At 40.7% G+C, this 19,490-nt stretch overlaps 1 protein-coding gene and 1 long non-coding RNA gene across 2 annotated transcripts in view; one reads left to right on the forward strand and one right to left on the reverse strand.

The window, feature by feature from the left end:
* The window catches only part of LOC105466691 (uncharacterized), a 116,826-nt gene extending 116,122 nt beyond the window's left edge, over positions 1 to 704 (reverse strand). The window contains exon 1 of the long non-coding RNA XR_978410.2: positions 351 to 704. This is a non-coding gene — a long non-coding RNA (uncharacterized lncRNA). The remainder of the gene's footprint in view (positions 1 to 350) is intronic.
* A 1,889-nt stretch (positions 705 to 2,593) lies between these two features.
* Positions 2,594 to 19,490, forward strand: part of LOC105466692 (histone PARylation factor 1) — a 32,356-nt gene continuing 15,459 nt past the window's right edge. The window contains exons 1-4 of the mRNA XM_011715780.2: positions 2,594 to 2,710; positions 6,877 to 7,036; positions 9,807 to 9,996; positions 19,237 to 19,335. Coding sequence (XP_011714082.1) covers positions 2,663 to 2,710; positions 6,877 to 7,036; positions 9,807 to 9,996; positions 19,237 to 19,335 — 497 coding nt within the window. The 5' untranslated portion in view covers positions 2,594 to 2,662. The remainder of the gene's footprint in view (positions 2,711 to 6,876; positions 7,037 to 9,806; positions 9,997 to 19,236; positions 19,336 to 19,490) is intronic.

Below are 19,490 nucleotides of genomic sequence, written 5' to 3' on the forward strand. Positions count from 1 at the left end.
GTGATCTCAGCTCACTACAACCTCCGCCTCCCAGGTTCAAGTGATTCTTGTATCTCAGCCTCCCAAGTAGCTGGGACTACAGGCATGCACCACTATGCCTGGCTAATTTTTGTATTTTTAGTAGAGATGGGGTTTCACCACATTGGCCAGGCTGGTCTTGAACTCCTGACCTCAAGTGATCCACCCACCTTGGCCTCCCAAAGTGCTGGGATTACAGGCATAAGCCACCACACCCGGTGGAGAGTTAATTTTATGTGTCAACTCGACTGGACCACAGGATGCCCAGATACCTGGTTAAATGGTATTTCTGAGTGTCTGTGAGGGCCCTGAGTAAAAGAGATTACCCTCACCAATGTGGGTGGGCATCGTCTTATCCATTCCGGTCTGAATAAAACAAAAAGGTAGAGGAAGGGAGGATTCACTCTCTCTCTGCTAGATTTCTTGAACTGAATCTTTGATCTTTTCCTGCCCTTGGTGATCCTGGTTTGCAGGACTTCAACTCGAACTAGAATCTACACCATCGGCTCCCCAGTTATCAGGGCTTCAAACTACAATATGGGCTTTCCGGGTCTTCAGCTTGCAGACAGCAGATTGTGCGGCGTCTCAACCCCCATAATCACATGAGCTAATAGATAGGTAGATACAGATATAGGTATAGATATAGATAAGTAGATATCTATTCGTTCTGTTTCTCTGGAGAACCAGGACTAATACAGTGCATATAATGAAATTATTAAGATTCCCAGCCTCCTTCCCGCATTGGGCTCCAAGAAGTCTGTATATTCTCAAAGCGAGTAATTAGAAGATTACTCTCTGGAAGAAAATAAACAGCTGGTCCTTGCCCCCATCATCTTACACCTTGTCCAGCAGTGAACAAGCCTTGTCTATGTCCCCAAAGCACCCTTTCAGAGCCTCATTTTACATATAAATTGACAGCAAGGATCACCACACAAGATGAAGAATGTCTCTAGCAGAAACAACAGGGACCAAATATAAACAAACAACCAAAAAAGACTCAAAAGAAACAAAGTCAATGCAGAGTTGTGTAGAAAGCATTTTTTAAAAACCCTATAATTGACATATTCAAAAATAAAAGGAGCTATATTCATGAAAAATAATGTAATGCTATAAAAGAACAGAGAATTAAGAGCACTTAGGAATAAAGGTATAATAAAGAGAGTAATCTGATAGTCATTTGTCCAATTAAGTTGAAAAAGTCACAGAGAAAGTAGAATAAAAAGATGAAGACATAGAAAATACGGCCGGACAGGTAAGAAAAAACATCAGCCAAGAAGGTCCACGATCTAAATAACAAATTTCAAAAAAAGAAGAGCTATAACAAGGGGGTGGGTAGAAGAAATGATGAAATAAATAATACCAGAAAAATTCCCATAACTGAAGAACGTATGTTTCAGGATTGAAAAACTGACCAATAGGAATGAGAAAAGACCCCTAACCAGGACACTAGATTGTGTCTTAGAACACTGTGAATAAAGAAAAGATCCTAAAGCTTCTTGAGACAAAACAAAACAGAAACGAAAGTGGTTTACATATCAAGAAATTTAGTGACCTGTGAAGGAGAAGGAAATATAATGACGTAGAGTTTCTCAGCAATTCTGGAAGCTAAAATATTGTGGAGCAAGCCCTCCAATATTCCGGGTGAAAATTATTTTCAACCTAGAACTCTGTGCTCAGCCAGAATAAAAACAGTTCCAGATATGCACGCTCTGTGGGAAAAAAGACCTGGCAGCAGCCTCCCTTAAGGAACTATTGGCGGCTATGTTCCACAACATGAGGATATATAATCAAGAAAAAGGAAGACACAGATTCAGGAAATAGAGAACTCATCTCAGGAATGAGGAATAAGACCTTCCCATGATGGATGTGAAGGAGGCCCAAGGACATCAGTTGAGAGCTGTGCCTTCCAGATTTTGATGTGCATAGGAATTACCAGGGGATCTTGTTGCAATGCAGATACTGATTCAGTAAGTCGGGGTAGGGCCTGAGATTTGGCGTTTTTAACAAATTCCCTCAGGATGCTGAGGCTGCTGGTTCAGGTACTACACTTTGCGTATCAGGGGTGTAGAGAAAAAACAGTCCAAATTGTACCTATAAGACGACGGTACGAAGACAGAGACCGACAGACATTGATTTCCTTCTTGGAGATAATCGGGAGTGAATTAGTGTAAGCCAATAACCGTAAAGTAGGGGAGAGAGAGGGATGGGGGAGGAGAAAAGGATTAATATTTTAAGTAAATATAAATGAAGAAAAAACAAGGAAGGGGCTGTATTGAGGACAGCCGCATACATCCAAACTTGCCTCTAGTAGACACCTAAAGAGGAAGGTTGGACCATTCTAACGGATTCAGATTCAGGAGTCTAGGGGGTCTCTGGAGCGAGCCTGGAAGATGCTCCTGAAAGCCTAGATGCAGACTACGCAGACAGAAGACGCTCCTTTCCCGCGCCCATTAGGGGAGTGGGCGGGGCCTCAATGCGCCCGCGCCAGGTCTCAGGGGGCGGGGAATGGGCGGGGCCTTTCCCCTAAATTGGCGCGCCCCGGCGGCGCTGAGATTCGGATTGGAGGCTTTTGAACCCGGAAGCAGTTGGGGGCGCTCGGAAGCGGCCGCGTATCGGGGAATTCTGCTGGCGCTGCAGCTGCAGAATGGTCGGCGGTGGCGGGAAGCGCCGGCCCGGCGGGGAGGGGCCGCAGGTACTGCCGGAAAGGCTGTGCGGGCTACGCGGGGCGCTTTGGGTGACAGCTAGGGCACCAGGAGGCAGCGCGTTTCATTCATCCAGTGATTATTAAGCTTGCTGTGTGTCTGGGGGCTGCGGTTTGCTGCGGGGACCCTGCCCAGGGCCGCTGTTTCGCGCCCTGCAGGGGGTTGGACAAGGAAAGTAGGGCTTCCGCGTCTTCTGCCCAGCTCCTCTTGGCGCATTTCCTGGGGAAACGGATTAAGCCAGCCGGCGGTTCATTCATTCGCCCAACCAGATTGATGGGGAACCGATTACATTCTAGACATTGTGCGGACGCTGCGGATTCGGGGTCAACCCGCCTGCCCCTGCTCCTTGAGCCCCCGGCCTGGGGAGGAGGGGCACAAGCGAATACGCAGTCTACTGTTACTTTTTTGTTTGGGATTATAAAGCTGGTGTGTAAAAAGTGCTATGGAAACACTGAAGGAGGATTTAACAAGTCCCAGGGGGTGTTAAAGAAGACTTTTAAGACAACTCTTTGAAAAAGGGTTTTGAAGGCAGATGAATAAGATTTTGAGACAAAAAACTGTAGGAGATGTTTGGGCTTAGCGGAGCGTTCGGCTTGGCTAGAGCCAGGGAAATGGGAAAGAGGGACCTGATCATAAAAGCACTATTGAGAGGGGAGGACGAGAAAGTATGTGCATTCTCTCGTACTTTACTACGATTTCGGAAGTTCTGTAACCTCCACAGTAGCAATAAGGGGAATCAGGCAGGAAAGAGGTGCCGTTGTGATAACTAAAGTTTTAGAAAAATTCCTCTGGCAGTGCCATAAATCGGACAGGGTGAGACAGTGTTAGAGGGGTTAATTAACTGTTAAAGGGCTGTGCGTATAGGCATTCTTCATATTGGCTCATGCACTCTAGGAATACCAGGGCAAAGAAGAAGAGTAGCCTCCGAAGGGGACAGGTGTTCTAAATTCTAGTTGTTAGGGATATGGAGATGCTGAACTAGTGTGTGAGTTAAGGCACAGCTGAAAAAATTCTCTTTGAAGGTGCAGTGAAGAACTGCTTTGGTGGAGTGATGTGCTTAACTAGAAATACAATACCAGAAATGAAGATGAGTCTATAGAGACTATAACCATAAAGGCCAGCATTTGTGTATTATGTGCTAGGACTGTCTTGTATATTTTTACATATAATAACATTCCTTGTAACAACCCTGTGATATAGGCACTGTATGCCCTTTTTTGCAGATGAGAAAAGAAAACACAGAGAGGTTATGTAACTTGCCTAAGGTTGGAAATCAGTAGAGTCAGGAGTCTACCCAGGCAACCTAACCATTATGCAAAACTGCCTTTCAGCAAGGAGATTCAGCCTTTTCTAACATCTTCAGTTGGAGCCAGTCTTTGAAAGTCTGAACAAAGACTTGTAAAAACAGAAGACAGGATAGCTCAGGACTTCATATATTCCTACTGTTCTATATTTGCTGTTGGAGAAGCAACATAGTGAAGTGGTTGAGAATGTGCTGTGGAGCCAGATTTAAACCTGAGTTTAAATCCCTTCTCTTCCACTTCCTAGTTAGGGACATAGGGAAGTTAACGTCAGTTTCCTCAGCTGTAAGATGAGGTTAATAGTATCTAGTGATGAGACCGTTGAGGACTAAATGAGTTAATCCACAGAAGGTGCTTAGAACAGTGAAATAGCACAAAATAAGTTCTCAAGAAGTACGACTTACTACTTGTTTTTACTATGATCTTTACTATTTGCTGTTATTGATACTTCTGGATTCATTTTTCAACAGCCTTTTTGTTCAACGTGTTGTGTTTTTTTTTTAATCAGACACATTATAATCCTTAGCATAATAAACTGTTACTATATTCATGATTGTCTTTGATCTTATTTATGTTAAGTAATAAACAGCTGTGAACCCATTGCTCAACCCCAAAGCTGAAACAAGACAACAGCTCTACATCTAAACGTGTTCCTCTCCTATGGGTTCAGCCTAACTTCTTCCTGTCAATTATGTTTGATGTAGCTATCCTGAATTTTGTTTTCCCTTGCCTTTTAAAAATAGGCTTATCTCCTATGAGTGTATACCTAAACAATATTTATTCTTAGTTTTTGAACTTCATAAAAAGGCTATCATGCTGCATATAATCAAAGGCTTTTTTCCTCATTAAAAATATTTACTATAGATTGGTCCATATTGTGTAGCCATGCAGTAACCATTCGGTACGGGACAGAGATTGGTTCCAGAGGCTTAGGAGAGCATACACTAATTTTTAAAGCAACAAGAAAACAAACCATCCATCTCATTAGCCAAAGAAAACAGTTAATAGTCTAGTATGCAGTAATACATTTCCATGTATCCCAAAATCTGAGCGTCCCCAAGTTCCAAAGTTGCTCCTGTGGAACCGGAGTATATGAAAAGTTGGCCCCCTCTATAAGTGGATTTTGCATCCCAAGAATACTGTATTTTTTTATTTGCATTTGGTTGGAAAAAAAAATTCGTGTATAAGTGGGTCCACAAAATTGAAACCCTTGTTGCTCAAGGGTCAACTGTAGTATTAAGTGTAATAGTCTATTGTTTGGAAGCCTTATAACTATTCTAACAATAGGTATTTCATTTCTGTTTTGTTTGCTCTTGGAATCAATGCCATCATGACCATTCTTGTGTCATCTGATTACATTTTGTAGACATTGAATGATACCTGACATAACATTAATAAACTTCAGACTACTGGAAAAATACAAGAATATAAATATGAGAATCATCTAGCTCAGAATTTCTCAACTTGAGCACTGTTGACATTTGGGGCCAGTAGTCCTGGTGGAGGATGCCTATCCTGGGCATTGTAGGATGTGGAGCATACCTGGCCTCTGCCCCACTAGCACCCTTCTTCCGACTGGTGACAACTAAATAGGTCTCCAAATGTCCCCTGGGGGGCAAAATCACCACCGGTTGAGAACCACTGCTCTAGGTAGGAAAGGAAAGAACTCAATCCAAAAAGAAAGAATCTAGGTTCATAGAAAGAAAAACAGATTGCTTCTTAGTAAACTAAACATACATAACCTCCCATTAAGCATATTGTCTTTACAGAAATTTATCAAATATCTAGTAGGCATTATAAAACCTAGCATACTTATGTAATGAACCTATACTGTGGGAGTCCTAGAGATGAGTATTGTAACTTAATCCTGGCATTTAAAGGCCTTTTCTGAAATAATTGGATTTTTGGCCTAGAGTTTAGTGCTATTCTGCTAGCTTTGTTAGGAACTGTGGATGTTTAACATTGTCACTAACTTTCCCTCTTTATTTGGAAAATCAAAAGGAGGTATCTGTTTTTAAGGCTGGGTAATGAATAGCTCAGATACAACTCTGGATGTTGCTGAAGAAACAGCCTTTTTTTTTTTTTTTTTAATTATACTTTAAGTTCTAGGGTACATGTGCACAATGTGCAGGTTTGTTACGTATGTATACATGTGCCATGTTGGTGTGCTGCACCTATTAACTCATCATTTACATTAGGTATATCTCCTACTGCTATCCCTCCCTCCTCCCCCCACCCCACGACAGGCCCCGGTGTATGATGTTCCCCACCCTGTGTCCAAGTGTTCTCATTGTTCAGTTCCCACCTATGAGTGAGAACATGCTGTGTTTGGTTTTTTTTTTCCTTGCGATAGTTTGCTGAGAATGATGGTTTCCAGCTTCATCCATGTCCCTACAAAAGATGTGAACTCATCCTTTTTTATGGAGAAACAGCTTTTTAACTGATGAATTGCTTATATCCAGTTACTTCTGACTGTTTCTGGTGTGATCAATGAATCTGTTTAAAAGACTCACACCTTTAACCAAAAGAGGGAAAAATTCTTTATTCCTCTCTTCCTACTCTTTATTTCTTTTTTTTTTTTGCCTTTTTGGTTTTTGTGGTTTCCATTATCTTACAAAAATATATTTAAGGACTTGCTGTGTGGATTCCTCTTAACCACCATATAAACTACTCTTTTTTCCTGTGCCCAAATGAATTCCCAGATTTTATTCAAATACCATTTAGAGAGTTTTGAGGAAAACACATGTATTTCATAGAGCTGGGTGAACAAGAGTGAGTGATACTGTTATGCAAGGAGAGTTACTGAAATTACTAAAGATAATTTGGAGAACTAAAGTTTGTGTGCTAATTTTCAGTGTGAAAAAACAGTTGATGAGAAGAAAAGTAAATTCTGTGAAGCTGATGTCTCCAGTGACCTTCGAAAAGAAATAGAAAATCATTATAAGCTTTCTTTACCTGAAGATTTCTATCACTTCTGGAAGTTCTGTGAAGAACTTGATCCTGAAAAGCCATCTGGTGAGTTGCTCCAGAATCATTCTTGTATTCATGGAAAAGGTAAGGTAATAGGAAACGAGCTGGGTGTGGTAGCTCACACTCTGTAATCCCAGCTGAGGGAGGGGGATCGCCTGAGGCCAGGAGTTTGAGACCAACCTGGTCAACATAGTGAGACCTCTTCTCTAGAAAAAATTAAAAAAAAAAAAAAAAAAAGCTATGCATGGTTGCATGTGCCTATAGTCTCAGCTACTTGGGAGACTGAGATGGAAGGATCCCTCCTTAAGCCCAGTAGTTCGAGGTTGCAGTGAGCTCTGATCACTCCAGCCTCAGTGACAGAGCAAGACTCCGTCTCTAAAACATACAATAATTGCCCAGGCATGGTGGCTTATGCCTGTAACCCCAGCACTTTGGGAGGCCGAAGCAGGGAGATCACTTGAGGTCAGGAATTTGAGAGCATCCTGGGCAACACAGTGAAACCCTGTCTCTACTGAAAATACAAAACTTAGGTGGACATGGTGGCGCACACCTGTAGTCCCAGCTACTCGGGAGGTTGAGGCATGATCATTGCTTGAACCTGGGAGGCAGAGGCTTCAATGAGCCAAGATTGCGCCACTGCACTCCAACCTGGGTGACAGAGCGCAAGACCTTGTCTCAAAAAAAAAAAAAAAAAGCCTAACCAAGGATATAAACTGTTCATAGAAAAGGAATATTTTCCAAGATATTTCTGGTAAGAGAAAATATAGAAAGAAATATAGATTAATGCTGTAGTAATGCCACTGTCACCTATTTTTTTGGCAAAGGTAAATAATTTCATTACATTCTGGGGGAATGTGAAGGAAAGCAAGCTCTTTCATATGTTGCAGGAGTTATAACAGTTCTGCTTCCAAGCACTTCTCTTATGGATTACATAAACTAAGAATTTTGTGTGAGGATGTTTACTTACACAAAAAATGGGAAATGGCTTAAATGCCTACCAATACCACATCTCTTCAGTAGATCATTCATTGCTTTTAAGCATGAAGCAGATTTTTAGGAAACAATAAACTATCATGCATGAAATAAGTGAAAAAGAAGAGTGTATAGAATATGCTACCATTAGTATATTTTTTAAAACGGGAGGGTGGGGAGAGGGAGTACACACATACCCCTGTGTACTTTTCTGTGTGCTTATTTTGTCTCTGAAGGGATAAAGAAACTGTTAATGGGCTGTGATCATTACTTCGCACAATACTATTTAAATTTTTTAACTAGTAAGCACTGTCATACACCATTGATGGAAATGTATATTGATACATATGCTGAATTTTGCCAGTAGATCAAAACAGAACTGTGTAGTTGTTTCTTTAAAAATAGTCATACCTGTATACAAACATTTATTAGCAAAGATGTTCACTGAAACATTTTAGAACAAAAAAAAGAAATAGTAAATATCCCTCAGTAAGAGAATAGATGGTTACCTCTTTATAATGCAGTATCATGCCCTATTAAAAAATCACGTAAAATAACATTGAATAGCATGGAAAAATATTCAGAAAATTTAAATGGGACAGGATGGAGGAGAAAAGCAGATTACAAAACAACCCTCAGTTTGTTCCAGATTTGTATCTGTTCATGGGGGTGGCGAGTGTGGAAATTTGTTACTGTATAATAGACTATTAACTGTTATCTTTGGCTAATGAGATGGACGGTTTTAGTTTTCTTAATGCTTTAAAAATTAGTGTATGCTCTCCTAAGCTCTAGTTCAGCTGAACTATTTTTCCTGTCAAATTATCTCCATGCTTCTATTCATGTTATTACCTCTTCCAGGAATTTTTTTGCTTTCTTCATCCTTGCCTCCTTATAAAACTGGGTCCTGCCTGGAGTGCTCCCCTCCGTCTTAGAAGCAAGGACCCATTTGAGGTTATGCATTGTACATTTGCACAGACTTCATGTTTTTGTGGTTTGTGAACACTCCCTGTCTGTGATCTGTGAATAGAGAAGGAAGACGGAGTCATCCAGGGTTAGGGTTGGCCAAATAGATTGTCAAAGAGTCAGGGGAATCTGGTGTGATTACCTAAGGTAGAGGAAAGGGGATAGAAATGTTTTTTTACTTATTTATTTATTTATTTTTTGAGACAGAGTCTCACCCTGTCACCCAGGCTGGAGTGCAATGGCGCTATCTCATTTCACTGCAACCTCCACCTCCAGGGTTCAAGTGATTCTTGTACCTCAGCCTCCCCAGTAGCTGGGATTACAGGCGTGAGCCACCACACCCGGCTAATTTTTGTATTTTTAGTAGAGATGGGTTTTGCCATGTTGGCCAGGCTTGTCTCGAACTCCTGACCTCAGGTGATCAGCCCACCTCAGCCTTCCAAAGTGGTGGGATTACAGGTGTGAGCCACCGCACCTGGCCTGTTGTTTACTCCTCTTAATCCACACATCTTTGCTATCTTTCTCTCCCTTAACCTGTGTGTGCTACAAGTATTTGAGGCTAACTGCAGTGTGGTCATGGGCCTGTAGAAATGCTAACCAGTCTTGCTTTGGCTAAAATAAGAAACAACAGCAGTGTTTAAAATGTTAGGCTAATTCAGTGATAAATTTAAGAGGAAATCCTAAACGTAAATGCCACTTTTCCTGTTACTCTGACTTCTTTTCTATTGAATGTTTATAACTGACATCTTCACACATAGCTCAATATTTTCTTTTACTTTAGAAACTTTTAAAGACAATTGCTTAGAAATAGTTTACTAACTAAAAGCATTATTTCCTATCTGTCTCCAGAAAGTATTGTCTAAATTTATTTTCTTTATAGATTCACTTTCTGCAAGCCTTGGACTTCAATTAGTTGGTCCTTATGATATCCTTGCTGGAAAACATAAAACGAAGAAAAAATCAACAGGCCTGAATTTTAACCTTCATTGGAGGTTTTACTATGATCCTCCTGAGTTCCAGACCATTATTATTGGAGATAATAAAACTCAGTACCACATGGGGTATTTCAGGTAAAGGATCTTTTCTTCACCTCTAAAATATAGCTGCTGTCCTGCTAATGAGGATAAATAGTTATTCACTAGCCTCACCTATTGCAGAATCTGGCCAGCAGCCCGCAATGCAACGGATCTCTGTCTTTGTTACCAGGAGGATCGGCAGGTCAAGAAATAATAGACACACACAAGATAGCGAAAGCTGGGTCCAGGAGGTCACTGCCTTCTGGTCCCGCGGTGCCACCAGTACACTGGAAATACCAGCATTTATTACTAAGTTTAGTGAGGGCGGGGTAGGTTAGTGAGGGATTTAGGGTTGTTTGATTATGAGGTGAGATGGTCACATGGGGATGAAGTAATTCTTTAACATAACATCTGTATGCAGAAGTCCAGTGTACAGAGATAAGAATTTACAGTATAGTGTGTGCATCAGTCATTTCTAACAGAGCCTTAAAACAGAAACACAGTCTTTCCATCACCTATGATTAGGAAGATACTAATCAGCAGTAACAGTTGCAGCAAAAGCTGGTTACAAACAATCCATAGAAACAGGACATGAAGCTAGACAACCGGTTAGACCAGAAATTCTCAGAAGGGAGTATGTCTTAACCCTAAAGAGGCCTAGAAGAGCCGTGGCAAGATGAGGGCGTTTATAGCCCTATCTTATCCATATGGACAGGCGCGCCCCCCCCCCCCCCATGCATCTGTTATAGGCTCTCCACAAGGGTCGCATTCCATTCCCAGAGCTATGAACATCTGCTTTTCCAGGATAGGAATCTTGGTGATGTGGAACCTCCCTGACTGCACGTCCGTTCATAGGCTCTCTGCAGGGGGAAGCACATCACACGCTGTTGGCTCATTCTGGCAGTCCAACCTGGCATTGTCTTTACACCATCCTGCATGCAATTTTGTATTTGCAATAATAGGAGCATTTCATCTTTTATTCCGTAGCAATAGTTTCAGGGGGTCTCCCTACATCTCCCCCTTTTCTCTGATTTAAATGAACCGTAGCAATCATAGCTTGCTGCTGATCACAATTGGATTGAAGAATATTTTTTCCAACTTTACACATGAACAATAAACTAATAGCACAAATTATACACAGAACAAAATTAACGATAGTGAATCCTCCCAAAGATTTTGCCTATTGAATGAGGTTGAGATTAAATAACCCCTTACAGATACAGTCTAAAACTTCAGCATCAGGTAAAGCAGTTAAGTGTGCTTGAGAGGCCTCAAAAATCTGTTCTTTGAGCTTGCTTATGTCTAAACTTAAATTATCTTCACTTCCTTGTAAATGACGTTTTACTGATTCCCAATTGTGAACAGATTCATTATATTGGAACAGAGTTATACAAAAATCAGAAGTATTCCAATCACATTGCATTTGTAATCTATGTTCTAGACTCATAATTTTATCTCCCATCCATATAACAGTTTGTTAATCGATCATTAATTCGATTGACCAATTTTTGATCAATACTTGACTGAGAATTCCACATCCGAGTAGAATTTTTTGCCATTTATCCACAAAATGAACAGCGTGAATAGATTGATGTAATGCAACTCCAGCAGTAGCAGCAGTTGCAGTAACAGCAATCAAGCCCATTATTACTACAGTTAATGTAAAAATAAATCATTTACTCCTTTTAAGAATTTTCTGTAGAATATTATTAATGACCTGGATAGAAGGGGAAGATTCCCAAGGCCTATGTAAGGCTACGGGGAGCCAAATACCTTTGCTGGCTCTGACTATTAAAATACTATGATATTGATTAAAGGATGAGTCAATACAAGTATACAAGTAACAATTAACACAGGTAATTATGTTGGTGTTTGAATTAATATGCATCTTTCCTACTAATAGCATATATGGTGTTTTAACACAACTTTTAAGTGGTATAGTTTTGTTGGATTCCATATAGATAGTATATATATTTTGGGATGATATTCTTTTTTGTGAATGTGGGGTGGGGGGAATAGGTTGTACGAGAGGTGGTGGGGGCACATTAGCAATGGGGGGGTATAAGTCCTCATAGTCTTTACTATCCCGTCTTTGAATTGACCTTTTGACGATTGCCATAGTGATATTTTTGGCTGTGTGAAAATAGTAGTGTAAATCAATCTGTTATCTTAGTTTTCGAGGTGACAAGGTGGATTTACTTATAACACTTTCTCCAGCCCAAACTCTCATACCAGTCATAGCTATGGTTAATCTCCATAATTCTGAATGTTCAAGTCCTAAGTGGGGAACAATGAGCCTTGGCTTTGCAGTGGCAACCCCTGCCCCTTTCCACTTAAAAGGAAAAAAGGAGTTAAATATACGACATAATAGGGGAGGGTTGTCACTACTTTTTTGGTAAGTAATATCATAGAGAAAATGTTGACAATCTCTGTGACCTTAACGGCAATCATTAGTAATATGACCTTCAGGAGCCCAATCAACAATGGTGTAGTGAGAAGAATTAAATAACACAGTTCCTTCTGGACTAACACAATCCTTCCATATTAATTTGTCAGTATTTGAAGACAAGTTCAGGGGACACGCAGTTCCTAAAGGCTTATATTGGGATGTGTGAATATAATCAGTGATTCCTATTTTGATCTGTTTTAGAGGTTTTAACGAGAACCCTGATACCAAGTGTCCTACAGGAGGGACAGAGTGACTAGATGGTAGTGTGACTGCCCAAGTTTGAATATCTAATGAGAGACATCCATTAGTGGGTCCGAGGCACAAAGGTGGATACCTACAACCTAAAGTGATATTGGAAGGGGTTCCTTCTGAAGGTTGGGCAGGACAACGATCATCTACAGAACCAGGCATCCAAACACTATCATTAACATAGACCTTGATAGGAGCATCCATCCATGTCATGGCTCAAATAAGAGGAGGAAAAGGAATATAGGCCCAATATGTATAGTTTTTAACAGTCTGTGGTGTGCAGAGGGTAGAAGGATCAGTGTCATCAGGAGGAGGCAGAGGTTGAGGCAGACCTGGATCGCTGCAGACAAGTTGTTTAGGATGACGGACTGGATTGTCTGTCGTAAACGAGTTAGCGTGGTCATTTTCTTCTTTTTGACCATTGGATGTGTTAGTTGTTTCCTGCTGTAGCATTTTTTCAGCAAATTTCTCTGTCTTGTTGTTGCATGCATCTTCAGGACACAATTTCAGGTGTCTAACAGGAATCCAAACAGGAGATTGATGTTCACCTGGGGAAACACAAGCATAGCCTCTTCCCCACGTTAAAATAGAATCTTTTGACCGTATATTAGATTGAACATCTTTCCACCATACTTCCCCTCCATGGTTTACCGTGGGACAGTTACCAGAGAAATGTTTTTCAGCAGCAGTAACAGAACTAGATTTAGGAATATTAAGAAAAATTAACGTGAACAATTCCAAGTTTAGTTGTATGTGAGCGGTAGACAACTCCTTATCCCCCTCTTTTTGTTTAAGTAATTGTAATTTTAAAGTTCTGTTCTTTCTACAAGAGCTTGGCCTCGTGGGTTATAAGGGATACCAGTAATACGTTTAATATGCCACTGATCAAGAAAATTTTTTAAAGCTTTACTGCAATAGGCTGGACCATTGTCTGTTTTGAGCTCACTAGGAATTCCCATAACTGCAAAACATGAAAACATGTTTTTTAACGTGAGAAGTGGCTTCTCCGGTTTGACAGGTAGCCCAGATGAAATTGGAAAAGGTGTCAACTGTGACCTGCATATAAGCTAATTTTCCAAAATAAGGAACATGAGTAACATCCATTTGCCAGATAGCATTAGGAGAAGGCCTCGGGGATTAACTCTGGGAGATTGTGTGGGTAAGACAAGAAACTGACATTGAGAACAGTGTTGTACAATTTGTTTAGCTTGTTTCCAACTGAGAGAATATTTATGTTTAAGACCTGAGGCATTAGTATGAGTTGATGAAATTGTTCTGCATCTGAATGGCTAGAGAAACTAGAGTATCAACTTTATGATTACCACTAGATAAAGGTCCAGGCAAATTAGTATGAGATCGAAAGTGAGTGATGAAAAAAGAGTGGTTTCAGTTTCTGACAGTTTTTTGTAACACAGGGAACAAGGAAAATAGATTAGTGTCAGTAATATTTTTGATGGTAGCTGTTTCTATTGCCTTAGTGGCATGGACTACATAAGCTGAGTCAGAGACAATATTAAGAGGCTGATCAAAATCCTGTAATGCAGAGATAACAGCAAACAACTTGGCTTTTTGAGCAGAAGTATATGGAGTAGAAATGACTTTACCTTTTGGTCCTGCATACCCTGCCTCTCCATTACTGGATCCGTCGGTAAAAATGGTAACGGCTGCCTCTAGTGGTGATGAACGAGTAAGTTTTGGTAGAATCCAGGAAGTATTTCGTAGAAATTGAAAGAATTTTGACTTAGGCAAATGATTATCAGTAGTGCCAATGAAGTCAGCCAGATTAGTCGGCCAGCACAAAAATGTGGAAAAGGCATGTTAAACTTCATTTTTTGACAAAGGGACCACAATAATGTTTGGATCCAAGCCGTTGATACATTGATGTCCTAATCCAATCAAAGTGGCCATTTGATCAAGATATATTGAAAGAGGTTTAGAGGCTGAATTAGGAAGAAATACCCATTCAACTAGAGAATCATTTTATACTATAAGTCCCGTAGGAGAGTGGATGGAAGGAAAAACTAAAAATTGTAAAGGCAAATTTGGGTAGATACAAGAGACTTGTGCCTCTCTCACTCTTTGTTCTACAAAGACAACTCTTGTTTTGGTGGTTTAGATAGAGGGCAAGGGCTGTTTAAATCTGTATCTCCTGATAGAATGGCAAATAGATGAGATAATGCATAAGTAGGGATGCCTAGGGTTGGTCTGAGATAATTGATGTCACCTAGTAATTTTTGAAAATCATTTAAGGTGTTTAAATTGTCAGTACGAAGTTGGACTGTTGGGGGCTTAATGGAGTGAGCTTCTCGCTGCATTCCTAAGTACAGAAAAGGAGTGGCTTGTTGAATTTTATCAGGAGCAATGTGGAGTCTTGCATTAGCAACAGCTAATTTTAAAGAAGTAAAACATTGAATCAATTCATCTTTAGTGGGAGCAGCAATCAGTATATCATCCATATAATGAAGAATGTTATTATTTTTAAAAGTCTGTCGGATAGGTTGTAACACAGTACCAAGAAACAACTGACAAATAGCAGGACTGTTAATCATTCCTTGAGGTAAAACTTTCCATTGATATCTAGCTGCGGGAGCTGAATTGTTAACGAAAGGTATAGTGAAAGCAAATTTTTCATGGTCTGACTTGTCTAAAGGAATACGAAAAAAGCAGTCTTTAAGATCAATGATAATTAAAGGCCATTCCCTAGGAATCATGGAGTGGGAGGGCATACCGGGTTGTAACGCCCCCCATAGGTTTAATAACTGCATTAACGGCTCTCAAGTCTGTTACCATCCTCCATTTTCCTGACGTTTTTTGTGCAACAAACAGGCGAGTTCCATGGAGACAAGGAGGGTTCCATAGTGTTTGCTTGTAGTAAGTTATTAACAATTTCAATTAACGCCTCCAACTTGTGTTTGGAAAACATCCACTGCTCTACCCAGAGAAGTGACTCATACATCCATTGTGTAGGGGCAGAGGAAGAGAAGGAGAGTGAGGGTGCCAAGCCTCTGAAAGAAGGGGTCCCAGAGCGTCGAAAGAAACAGGCTTAGAAGAGGGAAGAGGTTCAAAAGGACGAGAAGAATGAGAAACAGGCCATTCAGATGAATGCCATACATCCTCCTCTGGCAGAGGGGGCAACGGCTTAGTAGAAGAAGAGTTGACATATACAAGTTCCAAGATAGGAGGCAGAGGGAGGGGATCATCTCCAGGTTCCTCCTCTTGGGGAGAAAACAAGGAGAGATCGAATTCTTCCTCATCATCAGAAGGAGGGCTAGTAGCGGGGTCAGCTACCCGAGGTAAAGGGAGCGGCTCACCATCCGCATTAACTTGTGGCAGTTGAAGAGGATCACCAAACTGAGAAGGAAGTAAAGCAACACAAATAAGAGCCCAGTCAGTCCAAACAGAAATAGGAAGTAAAACACCATCTCTCATGAGTTGGCAGAGCGTGGCGCCAACTCTATCCCAGTCTGATAGGTCCATAGAACCTTTGTCAGGGAACCAAGGACAGTGTCTTACAATTGTCTGAAATAAGAGAATAAGGTTATTGGAATCAGCCTTGATTCTATCCTGTTTAAGAAGTTTAATAAAAGACAGATAAGCCTGGTGTTTAGACTGTGATTGTCCCATAATAACCCTGGAATAATACCAGTCAACAAACCCAAAAAGGGGAGAGTCGGAAAAAGCGTACCTGGAGACTTTACCGTTGAGACTGAAGACTAGTCGTCATGAACCCGTACTCGGAGTGCACTGAGCTGAGGAACAAAGAAGGCCACGTTGGGCACCAGATATTGCGGGATCTGGCCAGCAGCCAGCAATGCAGCGGGGCTCTCTCTTTGTTCCCAGGTGGATCAGCAGGTCGAGGAATAATAGACACACACAAGATAGTGAAAGCTGGGTCCAGGGGGTCACCGCCTTCTGGTCCCGTGTGCCGCCAATACACTGGAAATACCAGTGTTTATTAAGTTTAGTGAGGGCGGGGTAGGTTAGTGAGGGATTTAGGGTTGTTTGATTATGAGGTGAGATGGTCACATGGGGATGAAGTAATTCTTTAACATAACATCTGTATGCAGAAGTCCAGTGTACAGAGTTAAGAATTTACAGTATAGTGTGTGCATCAGTCATTTCTAACAGAGCCTTAAAACAGAACCACGGTCTTTCCATCACCTATGATTAGCAAGATACTGATCAGCAGTAACAGTTGCAGCAGGCCGGGCGCGGTGGCTCAAGCCTGTAATCCCAGCACTTTGGGAGGCCGAGACGGGCGGATCACGAGGTCAGGAGATCGAGACCATCCTGGCTAACACAGTGAAACCCCGTCTCTACTAAAAATACAAAAGCTTAGCTGGGCGAGGTGGCAGGCGCCTGTAGTCCCAGCTACTCGGGAGGCTGAGGCAGGAGAATGGCGTGAACCCGGGAGGCGGAGCTTGCAGTGAGCTGAGATCCGGCCACTGCACTCCAGCCTGGGTGACAGAGCGAGACTCCGTCTCAAAAAAAAAAAAAAAAAAACAAAAAAAAAACAGTTGCAGCAAAAGCTGGTTACAAACAATCCATAGAAACAGGACGTGAAGCTAGACAACCGGTTAGACCAGAAATTCTCAGAAGGGAGTATGTCTTAACCCTAAAGAGGCCTAGAAGAGCCGTGGCAAGATGAGGGCGTTTATAGCCCTATCTTATCCATATGGACAGGCGCGCCCCCCCCCCCCCATGCATCTGTTATAGGCTCTCCACAAGGGTCGCATTCCATTCCCAGAGCTATGAACATCTGCTTTTCCAGGATAGGAATCTTGGTGACGTGGAACCTCCCTGACTGCATGTCCGTTCATAGGCTCTCTGCAGGGGGAAGCACATCACACGCTGTTGGCTCATTCTGGCAGTCCAACCTGGCATTGTCTTTACACCATCCTGCATGCAATTTTGTATTTGCAATAATAGGAGCATTTCATCTTTTATTCCGTAGCAATAGTTTCAGGGAGTCATCCAAGGTGAATGGCATATTTTCCCCTGTTGATGGATAGATGAGTCATCTATTGTTCTTGCTGTTACCATTTTAACCTTCCCTCGGATGGGTAAACTCTTTAGGTTTAATCTCACTGATTTTTCCTTTCCTTGTAAACTGTTTTTTCCCTTTTGGGTTCAGAAGAGCGCTTTTGGCCCAAGAAAGATAATTTAGAGCAGCTGTGCTTAATAAGCCGTGTGCTGCCAGGTGCCAGAGTGGCAGATGGTAGTTAAGAGTGGTCTCTGGAGTCACACTGGTCCTCTTGTTTATTATCTGTGTGACCCTGTATCATTAGTGACTGTGACTTTCTGTGACTCGGTTTCCTGTCTTGTAACAATAGGGATAACTGTACATACCTGATGGGAATATTATGAGAATTAAATGAATGCATGCAAAATACTTAGAAGGTTAAGAAATAGAGAAACTCCAGGAGGAAAATTTGTCCATTTGTACCAGTAGAGATGCTGTTCTTTAAAGTGAAGATTAAATGTAAGGTAATAGAAGGAACATTCCCAGGGAGAAGTGTTGTAGTACAGTAGAATGCACATGGGGCTACGAATTGAATTATACTGTAGCCAGCGTCCTAACTTACTAGGACCTTGGCTGAGTGATTTAACCTCTCAGTATTTGTTTCCTCAATTTTAAAATAAAAGGATTTGGTTATATACATGAATAAGATCCTTTCATCGGTAATGTTTTACAATCCTTTTTCTTGTTTTTCCCTTTTTTTTTGTATTTGAGTATAAAAGCAACTAGGTCCTAAGAATCTTAGTTTTAGGTTCCGTTATATAAGATTTATCATAGATATTCCTAAGAAACTTGGAGCTTAAAAGTTTTGTTTCATTTTTTAAAAAATGCCCTTATAAAAAAAAAAAGGCCTCAACCTAGATCCTTGGGAGGGACCTGGCTTTCCTTTTTAAAAGATATTTTACTGAAGAGCTAAAAAATGACTAGTGTGGGGTTAGCAGATCAAATAATTTGAAGTAGACCATGCTGTATTCCTAGCACTACAATGTAATCATCCTATTTGTGACAGAGAAAGGGGAAAAAGTACAGTAATAGGATGATGTACCTATAATTTGAATAATTTTGAGCTATTGAAATGTCTTTGTAATTTTCGCAGCTATTGTCCATTGTTTGAGGTTGTTACGTACTAAACTGAAAACATTCCATATCTACTACATATACACCAGCAACAGTATAAATGTAAGCCTAACTTTGCAATATTTATAATACTGTAGTGATGGAATTTTTTAACATGTAGTATGTAAATGTGCAGATTTTATACGTGTTGACAAAATAATTTTTCAGCTTGCAAAATGGGACGCAATATTACATTTTTCACTTAAGCAATTTTTTACATCTCCGTTGTTGCTTTCTGAAATGAATGTGAATGCCATCTTTTATGACTGCAACTTGCCTTTTCCATTACAGACATTTTTGTTTGATGTAATCAATAAACTTTGGTATGATTAAAAAAAAAAGGCCTCAAAAAAGGAAAAAAAAAAAAAGGCGTAAATTGTTGTCTGTAGACCTGAAATCCCACTTGCCTGATAATATAAATTAAGGGCAGCTAAATTTTTAATGTCTTTTGCTTACACAGGGATTCTCCTGATGAACTTCCTGTATATGTTGGTATAAATGAAGCAAAGAAAAATTGTATAATTGTTCCAAATGGAGATAATGTATTTGCTGCAGTCAAGTAAGAATATTTTATTTCAATTTCTCTTATATTTGTTTACCACATTTATACTATATGAGTTCATTACAAAGGGGGTTTGAGGGGCAGGGCGCAGTGGCTCACACCTGTAATTCCAGCACTTTGGGAGGCTGAGGTGGGCAGATCGCTTAGCTCAG

The sequence above is a fragment of the Macaca nemestrina genome, chromosome 3 (assembly GCF_043159975.1).
Source record: "Macaca nemestrina isolate mMacNem1 chromosome 3, mMacNem.hap1, whole genome shotgun sequence".
Classification (NCBI taxonomy): domain Eukaryota; kingdom Metazoa; phylum Chordata; class Mammalia; order Primates; family Cercopithecidae; genus Macaca; species Macaca nemestrina.